General features: G+C 49.3%; 4 protein-coding genes across 7 annotated transcripts; 2 read left to right on the top strand and 2 right to left on the bottom strand.

Annotated features, from left to right (window-relative positions):
• The first annotated feature begins 115 nt into the window (after positions 1 to 115).
• On the top strand, positions 116 to 13,951 carry LOC117139444. Its single transcript, XM_033301749.1, has 18 exons — positions 116 to 379; positions 1,191 to 1,450; positions 1,526 to 1,602; positions 1,663 to 1,825; positions 1,891 to 2,001; positions 2,081 to 4,649; positions 5,423 to 6,205; positions 6,266 to 6,708; positions 6,765 to 7,748; positions 7,804 to 9,378; positions 9,438 to 9,608; positions 9,670 to 10,395; positions 10,452 to 10,585; positions 10,643 to 11,396; positions 11,455 to 11,955; positions 12,021 to 12,919; positions 12,975 to 13,442; positions 13,503 to 13,951. The coding sequence occupies exons 2-18, from the start codon at positions 1,340 to 1,342 to the stop codon at positions 13,621 to 13,623; spliced, it is 10,590 nt and encodes a 3,529-aa protein (XP_033157640.1). The 5' UTR covers positions 116 to 379; positions 1,191 to 1,339; the 3' UTR covers positions 13,624 to 13,951.
• Positions 13,936 to 16,466, bottom strand: LOC117139447 (centrobin). Its single transcript, XM_033301754.1, has 5 exons — positions 16,414 to 16,466; positions 15,176 to 16,352; positions 14,951 to 15,112; positions 14,556 to 14,893; positions 13,936 to 14,494 (listed from the first exon to the last, which is right to left on the bottom strand). The coding sequence occupies exons 2-5, from the start codon at positions 16,337 to 16,339 to the stop codon at positions 14,089 to 14,091; spliced, it is 2,070 nt and encodes a 689-aa protein (XP_033157645.1). The 5' UTR covers positions 16,340 to 16,352; positions 16,414 to 16,466; the 3' UTR covers positions 13,936 to 14,088.
• Positions 16,467 to 16,687: 221 nt separating this feature from the next.
• On the top strand, positions 16,688 to 21,530 carry LOC117139445. Of its 4 annotated transcripts, XM_033301752.1 has the most exons (13): positions 16,688 to 16,851; positions 16,910 to 17,110; positions 17,171 to 17,651; positions 17,703 to 18,200; positions 18,264 to 18,548; positions 18,605 to 18,765; positions 18,821 to 18,938; positions 18,997 to 19,092; positions 19,150 to 20,388; positions 20,444 to 20,485; positions 20,548 to 20,655; positions 20,715 to 21,017; positions 21,074 to 21,530. In XM_033301752.1, the coding sequence occupies exons 1-13, from the start codon at positions 16,741 to 16,743 to the stop codon at positions 21,286 to 21,288; spliced, it is 3,858 nt and encodes a 1,285-aa protein (XP_033157643.1). In that variant the 5' UTR covers positions 16,688 to 16,740; the 3' UTR covers positions 21,289 to 21,530. The 4 variants fall into 4 exon arrangements, with proteins under 4 accessions (XP_033157643.1, XP_033157644.1, XP_033157642.1 ...); XM_033301753.1 differs by having other exon boundaries at positions 17,703 to 18,548; positions 18,674 to 18,765; XM_033301751.1 differs by having other exon boundaries at positions 17,703 to 18,548; positions 18,623 to 18,765.
• LOC117139449 (microfibrillar-associated protein 1) lies at positions 21,404 to 23,178 on the bottom strand. Its single transcript, XM_033301757.1, has 3 exons — positions 23,009 to 23,178; positions 22,026 to 22,947; positions 21,404 to 21,963 (listed from the first exon to the last, which is right to left on the bottom strand). The coding sequence occupies exons 1-3, from the start codon at positions 23,079 to 23,081 to the stop codon at positions 21,528 to 21,530; spliced, it is 1,431 nt and encodes a 476-aa protein (XP_033157648.1). The 5' UTR covers positions 23,082 to 23,178; the 3' UTR covers positions 21,404 to 21,527.
• Between the last annotated feature and the right edge of the window lie 2,136 nt (positions 23,179 to 25,314).

Below are 25,314 nucleotides of genomic sequence, written 5' to 3'. Positions count from 1 at the left end.
CATCGCTTTGAAATCGATTTATAGTAGGACCGAGCAACGAACGCGTTTTGCCATCAGCTGACTAACAACAACAACAACAAAGGCAAAGCCAGACGCTCAGAAGGCCAAACACAGCGAAGCGCAGTCAACAAAAACAAAGTCATTGGAATTGCAGCCGTAACAACAACAAGCGCCATTTCTTAAACAATTGCTGAATTTACCCACAAAAACCACCTGCTGACGTCAGAGCCAATTGAATACCTTTTATACACCTCAGTTTTGTTGGCTGGCGAGGATCTGCACGAAGAAGTCCTTGTCCAGGATTCCGCACCAGATGAGTTTGGGAAACCAGCCTTCAGAATGCGGTGTTGAAGTAGCAAAACATTTGCAGCTGTGTGCGGTGAGCTATGACCAATAAATTATGTATTTTACACACTCTAGTCAGTCTAGCAGCAAATCAAATACTATATAAACTCGGGCGATGAATAATTTCGGTGCTGCGCAGTTGATAAATATGTGTAAGTGGTTGTGGTTCAAACGCTGAATGTGCTGCATATATACATATGTGAAATTCTCGACGTGATAAGGTGGAAATGAAGATGGTCTCCTCCTCCTGATTTCCATAGTTTCGAGCTTATCTCGCAGCCACTGGCCGTTACAGACACGCTCCATCGCCAGCTGTTTACCCGAATGGAGCATCACTGCCACCACCGCACCAACGAAGCCCCTGAGCCACCGATCACTATCACTGTCTTACCGGCTTGGCAACCCACCGCAAGCCAGCCATCCAGATGCAATGCCACCGATCCGATCCGATCCGCTATAAATAGCAATCTCAATAGTTTTCCGCAACAACAACCAAAGTTTCCACTCCACTCTGCACCGAATTATCAACATCACCGGCCGACTGCTGCCACTGGGCAAATAAGCAATCATCGTGGCCTCTTCTGTCCACTCCGCACTCCCACTCCACGTCCTCTTCGTGCTGATCTCTTCACGTAATCGCACGCACAAAAGAGTTACAGTGGGGCCTCCACAGAGCGCACTTATCAGTCATCTTTAACCATTCACACTAGTCAATTGTCTTATTGTCTACATTTTCTGATTTGTTATTTAAAAATTGGAATCTACATAGTGACGTAAAAGTCGTTGGTGACCACTTCTCATGCTGCAGAGGTACGACTGTATTTACTGACTCTCCTTAATTACAGCTGGCGTTCTCCTGCGATCGCCGCATTCAGTTTGGTCTCATCGCTCCGAGCGCACACAACGTCGCCCGATGCCCGAGGAGCTGCTGACCAGCCGGAGCAGACTCTTCGACGTGCCTGTTGGGAGCCAACAACACTATCTGTGATTCTCCATGGCCGGAATGGAGGTGAAGGAGAAGGAGGAGCAGCTGCTGCTGGATACCCTGATCGGACTGTGGAGTCAGTATCTCCAGGCCTCGGAGCTCGAAGACGCGAGTGTCAAGGTTTGTGTAGCTCTCCTTCGTCCATTCCGTTGATATTCTTATCGCTGCTGGCCTTTCTCCCTCTCATGCTCGCAGGACCACTGGCTCTGGCTGCTGCTGTATAACTTGCAGTTTCTGGATGATAAGAACTTGCAAGATGCCTGGCTAAATAGGTAATATTATCGCACTACTTAACATGTATAGTTCTATATTAATTCATGTTCATATTTCAGCCACTTTAATCTGATGCCCGAGGAGCTCTGTTCCTATTTGCTGGAGCAGGTCTATCAAATCATCAGCGAGGCGAAGAGATCTCAGGAAAGCAGTCCGACGCATGAGCCGGAGCAGCAGGATAAGTGCATCAAGCAGCTGCGCAAGCAGCATAATCTAGCCCAGGTTTCTATTTAAGCATATTCCCCCAATCCTGATCTAGTTCACCAATATCCTACCTCTTCCTGCAGCTAATACTCAGCACTCCCAGTGATTGCAATAAGATTCTCGCTCTGCGGACATTCCTCACCGATAAACTGGGCCATCATCTACTAGCTTTTCTGCTGCGCGTGGATATCAAGGCACGTGCTTTCCTGGCATCCCAGAAATTGGTACATATTAAATATTTAAATTTAATCAATTTCCCTCCTCTGCCTGCAGCTCATTGCATCCCAGAAGAGTCTGTGCCACCTGTGCATTAACCTGTTTCCCAACTGCAAGTGGAGTGCATCCAACGAGCAGCTGATTCCCATGACCAGCATTGCCCAATTCATCGGAAGTTTCTACCTCAATTCGCAAAGCAAAAAGCTGAGACGCCAGCAGCAATCAAAAAGTCAATTACCCAATCACATATCCAATCCAATCAAATCGAGTTTTGAAGACTTCAAAGGGACGACAAGGAGCAGTGACGAACTGGCCCTGCTGCTCATCCTATTGCTCACCAGATGCGTGGATGCAGAGCAGGAATCCCAGCTGAGCGTTACGGTCCATAACTTTGCACTGGGGCACTTGTGTTCCAGTTCGGAGCAGGATGCACCGGGGGATAACGATGAGATCATTAAGTTTGAACTGCTCCAATTGATAGCACACTGTGTAAACAACTTTTACGTGCTAGAGCAACAGCAGCCGAATGTCCATGACTTCAACAGCAACTTTGGGCAGCTCCTCTATGCACTGACCGCCAATCGGAGGAGTCCCCTTCTGGCTCATGGAGTATTGTACATAATGTTTGGCACCCTCCACAACCTGGTGGATAATGGCGTGCGGGAGTTGAACCAGATCGATGTGAGGAACTTTGATGACTGCTTCGAGGTCTTGCAAGAGGCGGCCAAATCGACCAACTTCTCGACCGCCATATTCCTGCATATATACAAAATGCTGCTACGCCTGACGGACAACCTCTCGAGCCAGGAGCAGCACCTGCAGAGTCTCATGGAGAGCAGTGCATCCACCGCGATGCCCAAGCAACAGCAACATCCGCGGCACAAAAGACAAAGGAGCAGTCAGCTGCATTGCCTGGGAGCCACTTCCCTTAGCTGCTACTTCCAGGGAAAACTGTATCATTTGCTGCCCAGCCTGGAGGCAGAGCTGCAGGAGCATAGCGTGAGGAGTCTGCTCCGAACCGGAAGCTGTTGCTGCCACTACAACGTCAGGAACTACGCCACGTGCCTGCAACTAGCCACTCAACTTTCCAGCAGCTATCAGAAGTGTGCCTACAAATTCCTCCACTACAATGTGCTGCACACTATATTTGTAAAGCGGAATCCCCAGGGATGCCCGGGTTGCGAGGATAAGCTGAAGTCGCCTGTATTTCACATGGATCTACTGAACATCTACAAGGATAACTACAAGGCCCTGCTGAACACACCTGCAATGCTGCTCTTTCTCAAGCACCTAAAACATATCGCCTATCTGCTGCCCTATGACTTAGCCTCTGGAATCCTGGCGGAGGTGGCCTTGCCCATTTTTAGGCTGTACAAGGAACTGATTGAAAGTGGCGAAAGCAAGAGAAAGATTAGCAAGGTCACTCCCCTACAGTTGCCCAGCAAGTTGGAGAACTACAGAGCTCTTCACGAATGCCTGAGTATCTTCGTCATGTACCTGAGTGATATCCGCCTGGTCAAAGCTTTCTACAACGAGGAGAACATCCGCTATATGCAGGATCTTCTGATCATACCCGAACTGCAGCGGGGAGTATGTGATCTCATCAAGGTGGGCATTGATAACATAGCTTTTCTGGGCGAGAACAGCCGGGAGCAGATCACTCTGAGCAGGAGACTCATCCAGCTGCAGCTGAACAGTAGTGACAGGGCATCCCAGCTCTTCCAGGCTCTGCTGCACAAGTGCTCCAAGCACTCCCGCGCCAAATTCTGGCTGGATGAGAGCTCCAATCCTGCCAAGCTCGAGGGTCACAAACCCGCGGACATACTCTACATAACCGCCCTGCAATGGACCCTGAACTTTGAGCTCTTGAAGACCAGTCAGTTGTTCTACAATGAGTTTGCCAAAATCTACTCAATACCCGTGGAAATGCTGGACGACGAGGATGAGGGTGAGGTGGAGACGCCAACGAGCGAGCTGCTCCCAGGGGAGAAGAAGCTGCGGCATGGGGACAAAAACATCTTTGACATCTTGAGGCTGAACTACAACGCGCTGGGCTGTTTCCTCATGCTGCCAAAAGCCACAATGGGGCCAACCACATCCTCCACCGCAACCACGCCCACAGCCGGCATTTGCGGCTCAAGTTCATTGGAAACCCTAATCGCGCAGCTGCCACTCGGTGGCTCCACTTCAGTCTCGGTCACAACGGCTGCCAGTTCAGACTACGCGGACTCGACATTGGATTACGCATCTGTGATTGGTAACTACGATAGCTACTCGCGGGACATGGCCACCCCCTCGTTCCTGCAGCAACTCCTCGCCTGCGAACCGGATGAGAGTACGGTGCTCTTCGACATCCGTGGCAGTCAGTCCAGCAACTCCCTCATCCTGCCAAACGAGGAGGAAGGGGCAACAGCCGATGGCATCATCAACAAGCTCTTCAGCATTGTGGGATCCCTGGTTGGCGGCAGTCCAGGAAGCGGCGGAAGTGCCAACTCCCCGACACGTGCTAATATTGATGCGGATTTCTTCTGCTTATACGAACCCAACGGCGAATGCAAGAAACTCTTGCTCAAACTCTTCGAGGCGACCATGGCCATCTGCATCAAGGGTTTCCAAAACGAAGAAGGTAAGTGTCAGAGATTGTTCGGTTGAGTACCTTTGAGATAAGGGAAGTGGGTATATTGAACATGTGGAGCGTTCTGTAACTTTGTAACTTCATTTATATAGCTCCTTACTTCGGTTTTAATAATATACTCATTGAGTACAGAATTGGTAGGGTATTTAAAAAGAAAGAGCATTACTTGCCTGCCATATTCCTCCTGGTACACCGCCCATCTGGTGGGTTCCACGGCATACCGCGGCTAATGCGTTGCCAATAAGCAATAGGCGATAGAAAATAGACAATGCACAACAGCCGAGCACTCTCTGGGAAGCCCTAGAAGTGGGACAAGAACAAGGCACACACATTCACCTCCAATCCAGCTCCGGATTCTAGATTCTAGACCCTGGCTAATAACGGGGCGTTGTGGTTGTGATTGTGGCTGCGGACTAGGAGAGTTAATTATAAGCCAGCTAGGCAGACAGTTAGTCAGTCGGTCGGTCGGCTGGAGTATAATACGCGGCATTTACAAGGCTCTGCCCGCTGGGATTGAATTTCTGGGTACACAAGTTACAACATCGCTGAGACAGATACACTTAAAAACACAGATACATTTACAAACAGAGATAGGCACCGAAACGAGATACATTCCAGACAAGAGCCGACACTTTTGCTTTGGCGCTCGTCCAGCGCTGACGACTTGCTCCAGTTCGCGGAAGATAGCAGATATACGCGGGTTATCAGTCAGTCATCAGATCATATCTACCACTAATCCGCGGCTTATCTCACTTTCTTCACAGTGGAGAAGATGCAGAAGCACCTGCGCAAGCTGAGAGCCATCATTTTGAGCCATGCCACGGACAACTGGTCGGAGCACGGGGAACAGCATGCCCGGGACAATGCGGTCATCCAGACGCTGCAGACCCTGCTCAAAATCGCCGAGCTATCGAGCACTCACCAGGAGCCGACGGGCGTGGTCAACAGCCCCTCCGGCGATTCCCAGCAGCCACGACCACGTGCCAGATCCTTCAACAGCGGCAGCGTGGAGCTGCCCAGATTGCAGACTGTTAAACTGCCGGCCAAGAACTCCCTGGCCACGCCGCCCACGCCGCGGCGGAGACCCAATTCCAGCGAGGCGAATGCTGGCGTGGATGCGGATTACTTCTCCACCCGGGCCTCATTGAGCTGTGCCGCCGACAGTGAACTGGAACTGAGCGAGAACGAGCACGAGTTTTACCTCACCGCCGACGAGGGTTACGAGGCAGATGGCGAAATCGCTGACCTCAGTGAATCCGAGTGCGAGCTCAATGGGGGCGTCTTGGCAGCCAACGAATCGACGTGGACCCCGTTTCAGCCATCCTCCCGCTATCGAAGCCACATCATGCACCAGGGTCTCAGTCAGCTGGTGGTGCAAATGCTAGCGGAACTATCCCTGCTCTGCATCAAGCAGCCAAACGGATGGACAGAGAGTCTAACCCAACTGGCGAACCGGTTGTTCGTCATCAGGGACTACCTTGGAGGTCCTCTATGCTTGCTTAAGGGATTCGCGCCGATTCTGAGCTGCAGCGATCCAAGATTGAGGGGTGAGTTGTGTTGTACTTGGTTATAAATGGCCTTCTATATCTGATCTGGTTACCATTTAGAGTTACAGCAATCGGTCCTAGAGTTGGTTACCCATCTGAACACACCAGAGGTGCTGCAGTGCTACTACTCTATCCTGGCCTCCAGACAACCCCCCGTGGATCTGTTAATGCGGCACATGCACCACATTTCCTCCGGATCGCTGCGAAAGGCTCAGCCATGTATGGAGCTAGACTTTCCCATCACCACTGATGGCAAGATAGTAGTCACCTCGGAGCCATTGGTCAGCGAGCAGATAGAGGGGGTGCGCCTGCACCACCAGCAATGTCAGACGAGCACGCTATTTACTCGGGCTGCCTGCATTTTTCCGGTGACCCAGACGCGTATTTGGCAACCGGATGGCTTGACCCTATCACTGTGGCTGGAATTGAGAGGGCAGCAGATGCATCGCAGCTCCATGCAATTTAACGACGATGAAACACGCTACTCTGGAGAGGATCTAACAGTAAGCTAGAGAAAAACCCACTTTAATCCGGCATAACTCACGCCAATCTTCTATAGAAACTCCACCTGCTTTCTTTGGGAACTAACCAAGCCATGGTCAGTATATACATCAGCCACAACATGCAGCTTATCTTCGAGCTGGTCAAACCGAACGAACAACTAGCTCCAGTTCGTGTGGAGGAGCAAATAGAAGCCAATGCAGATACGGCATCCGTAATCTCGGCCAACACTCAGGCGGCCAATGGAGGAACCATTCGACAGGCTCTCAAACAAACCAAGCTAGCGCTGCTCAACAGCTTCGGCCAGATGCATCTGCTCAATGGGCACCAAGCCGCGGCGGATTCAACAGGTGGCTATTTTGAGGGCTCGGCCGTACAGCTCCAGCATTTGCGATTGCCACGCCACAAGTGGATGCATTTGGTATTTGGTCTGCAGCAGCAAGCAGATTCCGTGGAGATCAGCATATTCCTTGATGGGGTGGAGCAACACACCATGCGGTTGCCTTTCCGGAATCTCCGCCAGCTTACCCGAGTGCACAGCTTTCAGTTGTTGGCTCTGGGTGAAGGACAGCCGACCAGGAGTCCCGGAAGCAGCTCCTCCTCGCGATCCACCCTGGATGGTTCGACCCCTCGGTATGCCCTCTCGAACGTGATCCTTTTCAAGCGCCGCCTAGTGGATCCCTTGCTGATGATGAATCTCACGGCCATGGGGCCGGACTTCACCGAATTCACACAGTGCCAAGTGGCAAATTGGAAGCCAAACTATGGCTTCGTGAGCCTGGGCAAGCTGTCGTCCTCGAATTTCGGTAACCACCTGGACTGCATGCGTCAGTTGAGACAGGCTAGAGTCCTCGTGTACACCGCCCAGCAGCCGGATCTGGTGATGAGCTACGATGCTAGCCAGGAACTGGACATGGCCTGCTATGGACAGCCCCACGGACACATGCTGTACGGGGAACTGCAGCAGCACCAACCGCAGACCCTCCAGTCGGCCACGTCCCTCAGCGGTGGACTCTCCACGCTGCTGTATCTGTTCGCCAGGGTAAGCCTGAAACTAATCTCCTAGAGAATCCTTTTATTACAGTCACTTTTTACAGATTGTTGAGCTCACTGGCAATGCAAGTACCCAGGCCTTGGCTCTGGATCTGCTGTTGCAGGTGGCGCATTCGGATGCTCAGCTGTACACAGAGTTCCAACGACAGGATTACCTGTCTTTAATCGGCTACGTCATAAAGTCGGAGAAGTGTTCAAAGGATGTCCAGTTGCTCCGGAGCATTGTGAACAATGCCTGTTCCCAGGTGCTGATCACCAGGAAGGGGGATTCCATTAATGTAAATGACAACACCATGGCCACTCTGGTATATCCCCGCCTGATGCTGACCGTGCTACAGCGCTACTCCGACTGGCACCGATCCGGAGCAACCCACTCCGATGTCCTGGACATGCTTTTCCGCTGCATTCTGGCTCTCACCAGGGATAAGCATCCGCAAAGGGACTTCAACATGGAGCAACTTCAGAAGTGCGGTTTGCTTGGAGCACTCCTCAATCTCTGCAAGGTCTATGTGATAGAGTCACCCAGTCCGGTTCAGATTTCACCCTATGCCGCCGAGTGCTTTGTCCAAATACTGGCCGTGTTTTCAGGATCGCCGCCTGACTCCTCCATGCTGGATGAGATCATGAAACTTCTCTTGCTGCTTCACAAGCCCAGTGATTGTTATGTGACCCACGATCGCACGCACTTCTACTTCCTCCTAACGGCTCAACAGCCGGCAAAGGAACGCTCCCTGGTGGCAGCCAATTTGAGCAGGGTGACCACATCGCTGCGACGGCAGTTGCATCCTCAACCGCAGGAATTGGATCCCGAGCGAGCGGAAAGGATTAAGAAACTGCGACGACTTCATGCCAGCACGTCTGGTTACAGAAAAGCTGTCAACGAGTTCGAGGAGCAGCTGGACCAGATGGCCGACTGCTCAAACCTCAACAAGTCCGCCTTGAGACTGCTGAGTCCCGTGGAGGCCACTCGATGGCGCCTGAAGTTCAAGCGACGCCATCCCACCAGTGCCAACAGTCCGAAGAGGAGCCCGCTGAAGATCGCTCGAAGGCGCATCCACCCGCATCTGCATCTCGGCAAGATCTGGCAGCCATCGGGTCACAGCACTCCCAGCTCGGGTCAGTCATCACTGCCGAATAGGAAGACAGACTTTTATGATCAGCTGGGGATCATCCGACTGCAGCAGCGCCTCCTCATCCTGCTAAAGGATTTCCTTTGCCTTCTGCCGGATTCATCGGTGGATGTGGTCACTCGACACTACGTGAAACTGGAACTGCTTTTGGTTCTGGCCAACCAGCGCAGCTGCGCCGTGCGCCAGGCCATCATTCAGTTGGTGGACGTGCTGACAAAGCGTCTGCCTACTGGGGAACTCAACGCCGCTACCAAGTTGATGTATCCGCTGCATCTGGCCAATCAGTTGACCATCCACGGATGTGATGTAGGCATGTTTGAGGCCTGTCTAGCCTGGATCAACGGGATGCACTGCAGCCTGACGGATATTCAAAGCTGCGAGGCACCTCTAAGGATTCGCCAGCGCTTTGGACTCCAATCCCTGCTGGCTATCGCGGAAGGAACCGAGCCCCAGTGGGTATTCAAGGCGCTCTTACGTCTGTATCTGCAGGTAAACAATCCAATCCTTCACAATCCTTTTGAGTTTCAATGGACATATTCTCCTTTTAGAATCCTGATGATCAGACATGTCTGATTGAAGCAGGACTACTGCAGTGCTCGGTGAAGGCCCTTTACAAGATCTACTCCTTACGTGTGGGTCAATCCAATGCCGATGAGTCCGTTGTGGAACTACTGGCCAGTATTGGAGAGCGGGCAATTCGTTCTGTTGGCCAGATAAATGTGGGTATATACAGAATGAGCAATTGGAATCCTGCTAACATCCTCTTTTATTCTTCCTTAGCTCGTTTGGGACATTCTCAACTTGCTATCCTTTTACCAGGACAAGCAACCACAGTTGATTATGCGCAGTTTCCGAACTGCCCAGGCTCAACTTCAACTGGAGTGGCTCACCAAGTTCTTTGAGCCCAACAGTTTCCGGGTTGCAGTGACCAACGATTCCTCCCTAAGTCACTCGGAGCTGCGGACCCGAGTAGAGCTGCTCATAGATCGCTGCACTCAGTTCTTCACCGTAGGCGTGGGCCAGACCACCGGACCAAACTATGTGGCCAGTTCCCAGGAGTTGGCTCTCTTCCAGCTGCTCGTTTCCTATGGGATCTCGAGCAATCAGCGATGCAACAACTTTATAGCCTGGGGGCTTCAACCTTCGCGTCCACGCGATCTGCGCTCCTACATTGTGGATGCCCTGTGGCGATCCCAACAGGATGAGTTCCAGCGGGCTATTATCTGTGATGCTAAGATGATCAAGGCGCTACTCTGGCTCTCCCTGCTGGAGGACATGCCGGAGCCCATTGAAAACCTGCAGCCTCTTTGTGATGCCTTGGGAATCAAGGAGAATGACTCCTCATGGAATCTCGTCCATGAGCTAGATCGCCTAGATCAGAATCGTAATAATATGGCGGCCAAGCAAAAGACTCTGCTGGAAAAGACCGTGTACAGGTTTGAGCCATTGGTCCAGCAATGCGTGGAGTCCTCAATGGTGACCACTAGAAAGGTAGCAGAACTGCAGGTGAGTGATTTTGAGATTCCAGTCATTCCCATTTTATAATATACCTTGATCTCTAGAATGCTGAGCGCAAGGCTCTGATGTGTCACATGAAAGTCTACGATGATACCTATACCTACACCAAATGGCTGGAAATCATTCGTCGCATGACCCACGAAGGTGCTCCTTGGCACTCTGCTGAAAGAGCTGAATGGTGAGTGAGCTGCAAGAATCTCCACGGGATGTACCTAACTAAAACCCCATTACCTAGCTCTTGGGAGCTGGACGATACCGAGGGACCCTCTCGAGTGCACACTCGTCTGCGTCGCTGCCACCTGGACATCGATCGGCGCTTCTTCATGAACGAGTACAGGCCGGGACAAGGACATCGTGAGGATCTAGAGCCATATGTGCGTCCACTGGATTACCTGATAGCCAGCTATGATCAACAACTGAACATATCGCTGAACTCCCAAATCCTGTACAACTTTGCGGCCAAATTTCTGCCCGTGGACGGGGAGATCGAGGGCGAGATCATCATCACCGATCTGAAGCTCTACTTCCTGGCCACCTACCGGTGTCGGTACTTCAACGTAAACTGTGATATCGCCAACATAACCGAGATCTGGCTGAAGCGATACCAACACCAGGAGACGGCGTTCGAGATTCTACTCGACACCAACAAGTCGCTGTTCTTCTCGCTGCAGAATGCCGACGACTGGAAGATTATGCGCGAGGTATTCTGTGATAAAATCGTAGCCACGCCCGACCAGTCCAAGGTACTTGCCATCACCCAGCAGTGGCGCGAGGGTCTTCTGACCAACTGGGAGTACCTAATGACCCTCAACCAGATCTCGGGCCGTACTTACAACGATCTCATGCAGTACCCAGTGTTTCCCTGGGTGCTGGCCAACTACAACTCGGAGGTTTTGGACCTGCGAGAGGGACACAACTTTAGGCGACTTGGACGACCCATTGCCGTGCAGGTGGAGGAGAACGAGAAGCACTACATCAGCAACTATACAGTATGTAACGATATTATTAAGCAATCCATTGGAATTGATCTATCTTCTCCCCTTCCAGTACATTGACAGTACCAACACCACTATGGGCTCGCTGATCCTTAAGCCCTATCACTACAGCTCCCATTACTCGAATTCCGGCACTGTGCTGCACTTCCTGGTACGGGTTCCTCCGTTTACCAGCTACTTTCTGCGTTACCAGGACAACGACTTTGATTTACCGGATCGCACGTTCCATGCCCTGAACACCACTTGGTTGTTGGCTAGCCGGGATAGTCCCACGGATGTGAAGGAGCTCATTCCGGAATTCTTCTGCCTGCCCGAGATGTTTGAAAACTTCGAACGCTTTAAATTCGGCTGCCGACAAAATGGGGAGCGTGTGGAGGATGTCTCACTACCACCATGGAGTCAGCGGGACTCCCGGCTATTTGTCCTTATCCACCGCCAGGCATTGGAGTCGGAACTGGTACGGAATCAGATTCATAACTGGATAGACCTGATCTTCGGCTATAAACAGAGCGGGGAAAGTGCCGTGGAGGCCATCAATGTGTTTCACCCAGCAGTGAGTGATGATGTCCTGTGAAATGTATGCATTATATGCTTATCTACTTCTGAATTTATTCACAGACTTACGCCGTATTTCTGGACTCCGAGATCAGCGATCCCATCGAAAGGGAAGCAGTCAAGACAATGGTGAAGACATATGGTCAGATGCCCAGGCAGCTTTTTAAGTCGCCACATCCGGCGTCCAGGCCGCTGGACTACTCACTGGTGGACAAACCCATAGTGTCTACCGTACGCGGTCTGCGCTGGGGCGTCTATGTGGGATCGCCACAGCTGAAAGCTCCTTCATGGGCAAACATTCACAAGATACCAGGCACCGAGCACCTGGTTAGCTTCTGCAACACCAATGTGGTCTATGCTCTTCCTGGAAGAGCAAGTGTGATGCAGGGAGCTGAGCCGGATACATACAACGTAATCTCCTGGGGCTATGATGATCGCATTGTGAGGATCCAGCCACTCAACAAGCCGCAGGCCAAGCCAAAGAATCTTCTACACAATGGGACCTTTGACGACATTACCGCCTGTGGATGCGATGTGAACTCGAATCAACTTTGGTTTGGCCATAAATCTGGAAGGATTAGTGTTTACAAGTGCACCGGAGGACTGGATTCCCAGCAGCGAGCGTCGGCGAAGAGCCGGCAGAGCTATGCCCGCGGATTCAGCTTGTCTTACAACTCAGCCTTCCGGAAGATGACTAACAAGGGAATCGGCGGAGGTGGATCGGAGCGAGTAGATGAAGCAGGCAACCTGCATCCAACCAGTTCGGCCTCCTCAGTTAACTCGTCCAGCACTTCCTCCGGCGGGGATGCTTTCCAGCGGGACGGTGCCGATCTTAATTGGCTGGGACCCACGTTGCTGGTGCGGCACACCGACGAGATTACCTGTATTACCCTCTCCGTGGAGTTTAAGATCGCGGTGACCGCGGGTCGCGATGGCATTGCCGTCATATGGGATCTCAATGAGTAAGTACACACATGAATCTTGTCTTAAGAAAAAGCATAAATGATTTTCCCTCAGCTGGAGCTATGTACGCACGATTGCCCGCCCGGCAGAGATTCATCAGTCTCCAATAACACATGTGGCCATTAGTCCTACGCTGGGGGACATTGTCACGGTACACACTTTGCCCCAATCATCCACCACCAGTACGGATCCAAAGACCACGGCAGCTGCGACCAGACCTAATTCGCTGAACGTGGCCGACGAATGCTTTGAGGTAACGGAGGAGAACCTAGACGACTTCGTCAATGTGAATGTGAATCCCAATGGCAAGTCAATTTTGAGGCTGCACTCAGTGAACGCGCGGTATGTGCAGCACCTGGTGCACGAGGATCGCATCCTGGCCGTGTGCTACTCCTACATCAAGGAAGGAGTTGGTGTCAATGTGATAGCCACTGCTGTGGAGGGAGGATTCGTGCGCTTCTGGTCCAGCTGGAACCTGAGCTTTGTCAGTGAGCTGACCACGGGCACATCGCCCATTCGAAGGTAAGAGAGAAGTGGCTCCATATTCGAATAAATTCAATCTAATCCCTGCTTTACTTGCAGCATTTGCTACTCAACCCATCAGCATTTGGTGGTGCTAACGCGAGAGTCCCACATCCAAGTCTGGGAATCGGAGGGGCTCTATGGAAATGCCCCAAAATTCCCTCAAATCGTCTACAAATAAGGTTAATGGGAAAATACTCAATAACTCAACTCAAAGCATATCAATGACAGACACATAAACGATCTAAGAAACAGCTGAATCAAAGAATAAATCCTTCTAAAAGATATAAAATACAACATTCGCTGGCGACAGCCACAAAATTAATATATCACAAGATTCCTAGGCTTAGGTCTCATAGAGCTGTAAAATACACCTTTTGTACCAAAACTTTATATTATTATTACATTTAAAATTTGCACCTTTGTTTTTCCCGTGCTGCATACAAATGCCACGCTGCCTTCAATTGTTGATATTATCAAATAAACAATCGTATTTTGAAAAAACCAAACTATTTACTTTCGGAATTCCATAGAAAAATATACAACTACAATGTCCATTGTAGCGGCCGTTCAAAGAGGGAGTCATTCTTATAAAACTACAGGTATTACTAGATAGAATAGTACTTATCGAAAGCATCTCTCGTTGTCAGCACTTCCAAGGTGGAGGCTTACTGTTGCCACTTCCGCTCTTTGGTTTGCTTTGCTTGCTGCCCTGTTTGGCCGTCATGGCCAAGATCTCGTCGAGCCTGTCGAAATCACTGGGCGACTTGCTGAGCAGCAGTTCAATGTAGGCTTGCAGCTTGTCCATCGGCGAGGGGGGATCCCGTTTGCCCACCACATCCAGGTTGTTCTTCTCAGTGCTGTTGCTGCGCTGCGATTTGCTTGTTTTGGGCGTTTCCGGATACATGCGTGCATTATTTAGCTCCGGAGATTCACTGGCTTCACTGTCACTGGCTTGCATGATGGAGTTCTGACTAGGAGTGGTGAGGATAGCAAGGGCCTGCTGCCACTGGGCCTCCATTACCCCATGCAGCTTCTCCGCAATATCAGCACTGGAATGGAACAAAACCTATATATTTAAACCAGAAAACAAATAAGGCTTTCATATCTTACCGCTTAGTTTTGTAACAGCTGAGCTTGAGATCCATTTCATCGATCTTTTTCGAGGCATTCGCCAGTTGAAGGCGGTACAGCTCCACCTCCTCGTTGTGCTTTTCCTGGATGAGATTCAGTTCCTGGTTGTTTTTCTCGTTGATCATTTCAAGCTGCTTCACTGCCCGCTCGGCTATGAGTCGTTCACGCTCCCGAGCTTCGTTCTTTAAATGCTCCTCATTCTTGTCCAGCTGGTCCTGGAACTCCTGCATCTTCTTCGCCACGACATTTTCCATTTGCTGTTGGTAGTATTGCTTTAGGGATTTCTGCTGTATATCTAACTTCTTTTTAAGAGTGGACTGCGAATTAACAATAATTTATTATTGAGTTAATTTTTGTATTTTTTTATAAATAACCTCAGTTTCCGTTAGGTTCGCCAGAGTTTCTTGTAGGGATTTACGCTGGCTCTCCAAGGAATCCGCTCTTGCTTTCTGCTTCTGATGATATTCCTGGAGCATTTCCTTTTGATTTGTCAGCGTGTTCTTGTCCTTCTCCAGTTCCTCTATTCGCGCTTTTAGCTTATATATAAGAAAATGTGTTTAGAACTGGTTGTTATGTTTGTAATCATATTTTCAAATTACCTTTTCTTGTTGGTAGTCCACCTTGGCAAACTTATCCCTTAGCTTATTAAGCTCGGCATGTGACAGCTCCTCCGCTCTTTTGCTGCTGTTGAGTTGCATTTCCAGGTGCTCCAGTCTTTCGTCCCATTGCTTGGCGTCTTGCCTGCAATGGTCCAACTCCCTTTCGAGTTTATCATTCTTTTCCTGGAACCTGGTGGCCAAGTTTACCGCCTGCGACAACTCGGTCTGCAGTGCATCCAACCGGCTCTGAGACTCGCCCCTGTCCGCTTCCAGCCGGTGGACAGCGTCCCGCAGGTGCTGAACCTCGTAGTTGAGACTTTGAACTGTTTGCTCTGCCTCAGTGAGAGCAGCATCCTTCGAACGATCCACCTCGATGGCCACTGAGATACGCTGCTGGTACTCCAAAAGTTGCGACTGCAGTGTGTGCACCGTTTTCTCCAGATGCTGCCGTCTGAGTTGTTCCTCTTTTAGGGAAGAGCTGCACAGTGGTCGGTTGGGCGAGTTGTTGTCGAGTACAGTTTTTGTCAAGCTGCTCTTGCCCCAGAGCTCGCTCAGACTTATGATCTTGTTATCATTCAGGCTGTTTCGATCGACCCTGGCTGCTTCGACAGAAACGGCGCCGGAGGATGACGAGGCCAGCCTCATGCTGGGCAGAGAGGAGGTTCCCGGATGACCCTCCTGCCCCACCCGCTCGTTCTTCAGATGATCGTCGCTGCGGTGATGCAGGTGGTGATCGTGCCTCTGCCAGCGATGCGCAATATTGTCGTCTAGGTAGTGGTCGATTTCGAGCAGAATGTTGTCGTCCAGTGGACGATGGCGGAGGGGCTCAACGGACCCACTCTTCGGCGTGGAGTGCACCATGCCGAGGAGCTCCCTACTTGGCCGTCCAGCGTTCTTCACAGTATTCGTGGATATGGTGGAAATGTCCGAGGGAGGCTCTTCCGCATCCAGTGCGATGTTCTGCAGCCGGGCATTGATGCTATTCAGCTCCGATTTCTTGCTGGGATGCAGGAACTGGTACGCTGCACTTGTGGTCGCCGGGGGAGGGGGCGGGGGCATAGCCAGCGCATCTGCCGCCGCGCATGCGCTCATTTTGTCCTCCGCGCAGAAGTTCGGTGGTATCAGGAGCAGCAGATCAGTGTCGTCCGTATCGGTATCACTCATGCCTCATGGTTAACTGTATTAATAGTATGCGTATATTACAATAATTGTTGTTTCAAAACAAAAGTGAAACTAACCACCGATTGCCATGGTGATGCACAGGGTTGCCAGGTGCACGTAGCAGGATTATCGTAAACAATAGACTATCGGTATACCATTGATCAGTGTGTCAAAACAAAACCTAGAGCTCGATATTATAGTCTCCACAAGGCACTATATAATTTTAAAAACAATATATCTTGTTAGCCTTATTTCGCATTTAGGCATCTCTGATTTAATTAACGCTACCGTATATATCGTCTGTTTTTGGCGCCCCTTTCAAGTGTGACCGTTCAGTGCGTTTGTTGTTTCCATTTATTGTCTTGTTTTTTTCGTCCTTCAGTGTTGAAGGAACTGCCGCCAGGATGGCAGATGTAAGCCTGTTTTTTGGCGGTTTGCCGGCCATTCTCCTGAAACCGGATACAATTTACCGCATTGGGAGACAGAAAGGCCTGGAAATAAGCATCGCAGATGAGGTAAATTGGCCCTTACTTACACATTCCACCTTTAATAACACCTATCCTGAATGGGCAGTCAATGGAGCTGGCCCACGCCACCGCCTGCATACTGCGCCGAGGTGTGGTGCGCCTGGCCGCCCTGGTGGGCAAGATCTTTGTGAACGACCAGGAGGAGACCGTGGTGGACATCGGCATGGAGGACGCCTTGGCCGGCAAGGTGAAACTCCGCCTTGGCAATGTGGAGGCCAGGCTGGAGTTTGGAGAAGATCACGATGAGGTAAGAGCACCAAATGCCATTCTTACAGGATCTATAACTAAATGCCTATCCTTCGGTCAGGTCCACGACAGCAGCGGATTCGGGGAATGCCTGAAGAACGGATTAAACAACACGACATTGGACAGCATGGATGTTCCGGAAACACAGCCTCCATCCGCCAACACGTCAGTCAACACAACGTCAGATAGCTTATTCATACCCGAGACCCAGGCGGTGGTCTGCGAAAGGCCTTCGACCGGCGAAAGAGTGTCGCTGGGCGAAGACTTCATGATACCCGAAACGCAGGACATGCTTGCGGATCTTCCACCTGAACCACCAGTGTTTAAACCCCCGCTTATTCCTGTAGTTGATAACCCAGATCCGACGATGAACAGCGATGGGGAATCATCTCAGGGCAGCATTATACGCATGTGCACCCAGGATTATAATGAGGATGCCATCGATGACTTCGATACCTCTCAGGTCCTCTGCGATGTTCTGCTGCCTCTTCCGCCGCCACCAGCACCCATTAAAGGTCTTGAAAATCAGGATACTAAGCGGGGTATGTGCATCCATTAAAACTGGTAACTTTTAATAATGTGCGCTTTCTTAGATCAACTGGACACCACCGACATGGAAATGAGTGCCTTGAACTGGTCGGCTAGCAATTCCAAATGCTGTGCCCTGAGTAGCACCAAAGCGGATGATATACTGCCGCGTGGCGATGCCTGCATTACACCCGATTTGACCGCTCCCTCCGTAGATAGAAATATCTGCACACCCGATCTATTTGACCTGATCATGGTAAGGGATGGGAGGCGCGATGGCTCCAGCAGTCCAGATCCGTTCGTTCGTCCTGCGGACAATACAAATACCGCCACACCGCAGTTTGGCGGAGTTAAAACGCTGGTTGTGGCGACAATAGAGACCCCCACTGCCACTCCTGATACGAATAGCCCATCTAGTCAGGAAAAGTATCAAGATATGATAGACACTCAACGATTTCCACGACATAAATTGTTGGAAAGTGACGAGGAAGACAATGAGCAAAACAACCAAGACTTCGTGGCTACTCAGGCGTTTAACTTAGGACGTCCGCAGGCACCAGAAGGTAACGAAGCCAATCAAGATTTCATAGCGACACAGGCCTTTAACTTGGCACCGCCACAAAAAGTTGATTCACCTAAACCCTCTACAGCTAATGATGCGCCCAACCAAGATTTTATAGAAACTCAGGCATTTAACTTAGGACTCCCACAAGAAAACATTGCTTTACCAGAAAATAATGAGACTTCCAACCAAGATTTGATAGCCACTCAAGCATTTCCCGCCAAGATCAATAGTTCTCGTTGCCAGGACTTTGTAGCCACGCAACCTTTTCATGTGGTCAACCAGCACGCCGTGAGTTTACAAGACAAAGAGAACATTCCACTTAAAGACAGTGCCAAACTTGCACCAGGTAAGAACACCAAAGTAGTTCCGCATTATGGATCTGGAAAATAAATAACTTTCCAGATTTGAAATTCCTTGAAGAAGAAATTCCTTGCAGTGAGATAGATGCTGTGCTCAATGAAATGATTTCAGGGACTGTGTTAACGTCGCCTGTAAATCCAAATGAAGAGTCGATACCATTTTTTGAGCCGTGTGTGATCAAGGATAAGAATCACTATCAGAAGGTAACTTAAACCAAAACTGTAAGCATAGATTGCGTTATTATATATTTCCTCCCAGATCTGTCAGATTGAAGGCGTTTTTAGTAACGTGAGTAACAAAAGTCGGGGGCGCACTGATGGAACTGGTTTTGGCCGTCTCAAACGAACGGCCAAATCGGAATCTCCTCCAGGAACCCGTAGGTCAATCGCAAATGAAGCTGTAATTGAAGAATCTAAAATTCATTAAATTTACAGCAAGCCGTAAGGGCAGACGAATATCGGAGGGTTCTGAGAAACCGGGAAGTAACTTCAAAGAACGGCTAAACAATCTAGTGGATAAAAAATCGGAAGGTAAGCTATCTTATAATTTTTTATTGAACAAAACCTTATTTATATTCCAATTTGTAGCCCCTAACAAGTCGGTTATCGGGGAACATGGCATCGATTCCATTCCAGAAGAGATAACAAAGGAAGACAAATCAGACTCAGAAGAGGAAGCCGATTCTTTCAAAAATGTTGTTAATCAATTGCAGTCCCGTAGAAGCCGAATCCAAAGCCGCCTTGGTACTCCAGGAAGCTCTTTAGAAAGGAATGAAGTCAACGCCGACATGGTGGATAAATCTAAGGAAGAGCCACCTACAAAAAATATACGTGCTAGAAAGGCCAAGAAGGCGGATACTAAAGAGCCAGACTCATCCAAGGATATTCCCAAGCCTACGGCAAGAACCAGGCGGCAAACCAGCGATGAAGATGATCGAATGCCTGGTCTGGGAAAAGGAAGAAAGGCCAAGAACACTGCGTCGAGTAAGGCAGACACATCTAAGAATATTGAAAGGGCCAAAGGCTCGAAGAGAGTCACACGACAAAATAGCGCTGATGATGCCGAGTTGCCTGAGGAAGACAGTTCTGTCCAGACAGAAAGAGGAAAAAAGGCTAAGGTCAAGTCAAGTAAAGAGGAAACGTCAAAAGATATTCCCAAGGCAAAACCCAGAACAAGGCGGCAAACTGCCGACGAAGACGCTATGACACCAAAGGCAGAAAAAGAAAGACAGGTTCAGGGGGAAGAACCCAAGGATATGCCCAAGCCAGCGGCCAGAACCAGGCGAAAAGCTAGCGCTGAAGAGACTGAGAGCGTAACAGAAGCTGTCAAACCGAAAAGAGGTGGAAAGGCCAAGAAAACCGAGACTACCACAGCTGAGCCTATGATTAGAACCAGGCGCATGACAGTTTCCGAAGGTTGCAGCACCCAGACTAAAGTAAAAGCAGCGGGTGCATTAATTAAACGTGCGGTTGTCCGCATATCCAGAGTAAGCATAGAACAACTCGAGTCTTCCACAAGCGCTGGAAATAATGCCAAGGTAACTGGGTCTGCCAAGTCGTGTTCTGCAACGTCCTCAAATGAAGAGCCATCATCTAGCTCAGCTGCTGCCAAGGGGCCAAATGTATCTACAGCAACTACACGCGCAACCAGGACAACTCGTGCTGCCACGTCGGGTTCGGCAACTCCTACTGCCGATCAGTTATCAACCACTGGCAGGAGACCTAAGCGTTTAGCATCTGGCGAGGAGCCCACGTCCAGCTCGGACGTCCCTACCAAGAAGCCTAAAATGTCTGCCGACGAAGTCCTGAAGAACAGATCAGGCGCTAGTAAGTTTAATACTTATTGTTGATGAACTATTAGAACATTTACCTGTCTTTTCAGCTACAACGCGATTCAGTCAGCCGGATGCCGATCCCCTTAAAGGTAAATGCGTCCGCTTTAAGGTGTACACTCACCTTACTTTACACCATAATCTTTTTTTCTAGCATTAAACTTATACGTGAGGAAGGCCAAGACTACTACGGGCAAAATTAAGGTAGCGTTTACCATGTGCAATCGTCCAGCTTTGGAATCTGTCCTCAAGTCACTAAAGCGTAAGTAAACAGATCCCGCAAAGCAAGATGAATACTTAATAGATTTCCCCGCTTTATAGACGTGGTGGAGATCACCGAAGATCCCTTGCAGTGCGACCTGCTTGTGATGGACAAGGGCGAGCGCACCTACAAGTTCCTAACAGTCATTGCTTCCAACAAACCAGTTCTCTCCACCAATTGGCTGCACTCCGTGAAGAAGACCAGGAGCATCGACATAAAGGCAGACCATCTATTCAGCGACCCGACGTTTGAGGAGACCTACAAGTTCAAACCCTCCTCCGTACTGGAACACCCTCGCTTGCTGTATGGCATGCACTTTATGCTCGGACAAGACATAGTGCCAAAGGCCACCGAAATGAAAGGCAAGCCTAACTAGAAATCTTATTCCAACTAGTGGCTAATCGGTAATCCCCCACAGTCATCATTCACAGCGCCGGCGGCAAGGTGCACGCCCAACCGCCTTCGCTGGCCATCAGCGTGGATCTGTACGTGGTCACCACCAACAAGGATACGAAATCTAAGCGACGTCTCAACAACTATGAAAGGGTGCACTTCATCAAAACCGAGGCTGTTATGCAGGCGCTGGTTCAACACAACATTGAAATGCTACAGGAGCACACGCTCAAACTTTAAACGTTATAGTTTTTTTTAGGTGTTCTCCGCTTTTTGTTATCATTTGTTAGCCATTATTCCAAAATTGTACATCACACAGCGGAGTCCCAGCCGAAATCTCTTTCATATTTTGAACTTGTGCTATTTGTATTATATATAATTGTTTGTATGTTTTTGGTTCCATCATAACTGTGGCCACACAATATTTACTTGTTACTTTCCTAATGCGTGTCAAATACATCAATTACATACGTCTAACACTACTCCATCTTTTTTCGCTTCGAGCCGGTGGGCTTGTCGAACTGCTGCCTCATGCCGCCGGCGTGTTCGTTGTGGAACTTGATGTTGCTGGATGACTCGGCGTACCAGGGCGAGTCGAACTTGGTGGTGTCCTGGTCCACTAAATGCGTGTACTTGGTGCGGCCGCAGCGGCCGAAGTTCTTCACCTGCATCACCTTGGGCAGGATGGTCTTGTCGAAGTGATCCTCCAGCGTGGCCTGGGCGAAGTCGCGCTTAAGGACGTCGTTCTCCTCATCCAGGTAGAAGGCACCACGATGATAGTACTTCTGCAGGAACTTGTACTTGCCCTTGGTGGCCTTGTTGGTGACCACCTTGGGGTTCTGGCGCAGCTCCTGGCGTCGCTCCTCTTCGGTCATGTTGCGCATGCGATCAATGTCCAGCTTCTCGCGTTCGACGCTGAAAGAAAAGGGAAAGAATGGTTAAAAAGGAATTCTTAAAGCAATTTGATGTCCACTTACTTATCACGCTCTTCGCGATCCCGCTTCATTCGCTTGAGCTCACGCAGCTTCCAGGCCTCGTATTCCACCTCGTCGTTTTCGTCGTCCGTGCACACGTCCTCGATGCAGGCCTCATTGGTCTCCGGCTTGGTCTTCTCCAGATCTTTCTTGACGCTCTCCTCGACCATTCGCAGGGTGGCTCTTCTGCGCTCCTTGGCTGCCCGCTTGGCCTCCGCCTCCAGCTGCTTCTGCTTCTGAGCCTCTCTCTCCTTCTCCTGGATGGTGGCACGATCTCTCTTTCGGACGAAGAGCGGCTTCAGGCGGGGTTCGTTGTCCTCCTCGCTTTCCGTCTCCTCCTCGTACTCGGAGCTTTCTGATTCGGATGATTCTGACTGTTTCTCATCCTCTTTCTGTAGCACCTCCTCCTCTCGCTGTTGCTGCAGCATGCGGGATCTCAGCTTGGTGCGCCGGTTCTCCAGCTCTGTGTCGCTGAGCTCGGCATCCGTGTCGGATTCGGATGCCAGTGTGATCTTGTTGGTGCCCCGCTGAATCGCTCCCTGTGCTCCCTCGTCTTCCTCCTCGTCCTCGCTGTCGCTCTCCATGATTTCCGGTTCGTGGATGTGTCGGTGGCGCTCTCTCCGCTCGCGTTCCATGTCCTCCATGTCCACGGGTCGCTGCCGCAATCTTCGTAGGCGTGGATCGTCCACCTCGGCGTCGTCTTCTTCCTGGCCCTCACCCGCCGCCCGCTCCTCGCCCTCCGCGCTACCGCCTTGACGGGAGAGCTCCAGCTTATGTCGTTCCGCCTTGTGGCGCTCCAGGCGCTTCCTGGTGTCAATGAAGTCATCGTCGTCGCTCTCCTCCGAACTGGAGTCCGCACGGGCGTAGTCGGGTCGCTTTCCGGATATGTATCGCTGCACCTTCACCTTTTGCATGGACAATTCACCTATTGAAAAGATATGCAGTTTATAAACAATTTCTGGTTGGGATCGAGCTCCGCTGTTTACCTTTCTCATTGCGCATGGGAATGGCGCCCGCTGTGCTCTGGATCCCAGAAGCGGCGGCGGCGGCTGCACTCATCGTGGTTTTAGCTTATATTCCACGGGTAATGAGCAAATCTTTGTAAATATTCCTTGTAAATATTTCCGAAATAAAAGTATGGGAAATTAGAGGTGGAAAAAAGTATCTGATAATAATCGATTCTTTGCTTTCAAATATTATCGATGCCTATGTTTTATGCGAACAATACTGGCAGCTCAGCAAAGCCACAGTGGCAACGCTATCGAACTGGGCGCGCAATTTGAAATGTTAAAAAAGTTTTACTACATATATATGATAAATATTGAATTGTAATGACGGAAGTGCGATGACTTCGCAAAGCCAAAATTAAGGCCAGCAACTAATTGAGACATTCTATAATTGAAAATATTAATACACAGAAAGAAATGGAGCAATTAGGTTTATTGTTAGAAAACTAAATATTGGAAAAAAGTATTGCAAGTAAGAAATTCGTTTTTATTTTGGAAAACATTTGTTAATAAACATTGGGTTCCTTGGTGAAGAGAAAAATGTTCTTTTCTGTGCTGTTATTATTAACAAGTGTTTTAGCAATGTCAACGCCCACTCTTATTAGTAGATTAATTGACTACTACGCTTTCTCCAATTCCAATTCGATGAATATATGGAGGGTGGGGGCGCTTGATCTTGTGTAACGACGGAATCGAATCCGAAATTCTGTTCATTGGTATTGCGTATTTTCAGTTTCGACAGCACGCAGCCAGCACGTGTGCAGATTGTCTTGTAATGTTTGGAAAACCGTTCTGATCTGATGTGATGTGATACCCACCCAACCGGACCAAAGTCCCAAAGAACCACTTGGCGGACGAGGGGCTCGACCAGTTTTGTGACGTCTCCACTTGCCACTTGCATCCGAGGAACAGAGTTAGCTGGATTTGCTTTGGATGTGGATGTGGATGTGGAGGGGACTTGGAATGGAATGGAATGGCATGGGATGCGATCGTTTCGGGCCTAAACACTGAGACGCATTTGCCGAACTGCTTTTAACTGCTTTTCGTCGGCTGAGGTAGTTGAATGGCCAAGATTTACATGAGACTGTTAGTTAACGACATGGCGGGCACATTTAATTAATGCAACACGCTTCATGCTTAAGTGCATATCTGCTTAGCTAACTCACTGACCTTTAGAAAAATGGGCGTTGATTTGGAGACTTTCCGCTCGGGGGGAAGTACCTGCTGAATATTTGGAGACCCCATTTCAGTGCTTAGGATCCCCTTCCTTTTGCCACTACATACTAGATGCATACATATATCATACATATATTTATTGCGATTGGAACTCTTTTTGAACTGACCGGCGCCGTTTCAGTTCAAATTTAAATTCAAACTGGGAATACATTTCAATTAGAATTAAACACCCACACTGGCGCACAGGAATTGTAAACAAATAATTTTCTATTAGCCGGAGAAAGAGTGTCATGCCTGATCAAAATCGTACCAGATCGAACTCGTTATCGTTATCCAAGTAAAACACCACATAGCCAGCAATTGAGGCGAGGCGACAAGTGTACAAAAACGAAAGATATAATCGTTTCCATTATTAATTGGCGCACTTTTTGCCTTTGTGACTCGGGCTCGAGTTACTTAAAAAGTAATAAAGGGTGAGCCAAATGGAAATATTTACACATCACGCAATCCCAAACTGGCCAAGAACCAGCAATTAAACTTTTCTGTTTGTTTACAGCGCATTTCACTTGGCTCAACTTGTCACCCAGTCAAATAACACTCGCAATCGAGGGATATGCAAAGGAGTTGGAAAATATCGGATATTTTCCGGCCTTTCGTGGAGCGTTTTCTGCAGAATTGAAATGAATCTTCGCATATGAATCAGAGCGCTGCAATTCCCTGAAATTAATTGACAGCAATTTAGGAAACGGTTTGGCAAACATTTATTCACGATTTTCAATTAAACGTTTCCTTCTTAATCATTTTTTTTAATAACCATACTTTCCTACAACTTTCTCAATCTACTAAGCTTTAAATTTGAAGTTCTATATGATTGCATTCTTACACTTGATGCCTATACAGTATCTTAAAACTTTCCCAAACTACTATACTATTTCATTGTAATACATTTAATATTTAATATTTGTTTCATTTATAGTATTATCCATAATGCCTTTGGTCTTATTTTTTAAAATATATTAAGTGCTGAGAGTCAGTTGAAAATAAGTTGCCTATATCTTAGCACTCCACACGACCATTGGCTGGCGATCGAGTTTCCCTCTCCGTGGAGA

This window comes from Drosophila mauritiana, chromosome 3L, assembly GCF_004382145.1.
Source record: "Drosophila mauritiana strain mau12 chromosome 3L, ASM438214v1, whole genome shotgun sequence".
In the NCBI taxonomy this organism is placed as follows: Eukaryota; Metazoa; Arthropoda; class Insecta; order Diptera; family Drosophilidae; genus Drosophila; species Drosophila mauritiana.
Note: the sequence above shows the minus strand (reverse complement) of the source record. Positions and strands in the feature narration are given on the sequence as shown.

Coding starts and splice junctions, on each gene's coding strand:
- LOC117139449 (XM_033301757.1), bottom strand. CDS start 23,081: ATGAGTGCAGCCGCCGCCGCCGCTTCTGGGATCCAGAGCACAGCGGGC. Junction 22,948..23,008: donor TCCCATGCGCAATGAGAAAG/GTAAACAGCGGA, acceptor TCTTTTCAATAG/GTGAATTGTCCATGCAAAAG. Junction 21,964..22,025: donor GATCGCGAAGAGCGTGATAA/GTAAGTGGACAT, acceptor CTTTTCTTTCAG/CGTCGAACGCGAGAAGCTGG.
- LOC117139447 (XM_033301754.1), bottom strand. CDS start 16,339: ATGAGTGATACCGATACGGACGACACTGATCTGCTGCTCCTGATACCA. Junction 15,113..15,175: donor TGGACTACCAACAAGAAAAG/GTAATTTGAAAA, acceptor CTTATATATAAG/CTAAAAGCGCGAATAGAGGA. Junction 14,894..14,950: donor CGAACCTAACGGAAACTGAG/GTTATTTATAAA, acceptor GTTAATTCGCAG/TCCACTCTTAAAAAGAAGTT.
- LOC117139445 (XM_033301750.1), top strand. CDS start 16,741: ATGGCAGATGTAAGCCTGTTTTTTGGCGGTTTGCCGGCCATTCTCCTG. Junction 17,111..17,170: donor TTGGAGAAGATCACGATGAG/GTAAGAGCACCA, acceptor TCCTTCGGTCAG/GTCCACGACAGCAGCGGATT. Junction 21,018..21,073: donor AAAGGCCACCGAAATGAAAG/GCAAGCCTAACT, acceptor AATCCCCCACAG/TCATCATTCACAGCGCCGGC.
- LOC117139444 (XM_033301749.1), top strand. CDS start 1,340: ATGGCCGGAATGGAGGTGAAGGAGAAGGAGGAGCAGCTGCTGCTGGAT. Junction 9,379..9,437: donor TCTTACGTCTGTATCTGCAG/GTAAACAATCCA, acceptor TTCTCCTTTTAG/AATCCTGATGATCAGACATG. Junction 10,586..10,642: donor TCTGCTGAAAGAGCTGAATG/GTGAGTGAGCTG, acceptor CCCATTACCTAG/CTCTTGGGAGCTGGACGATA.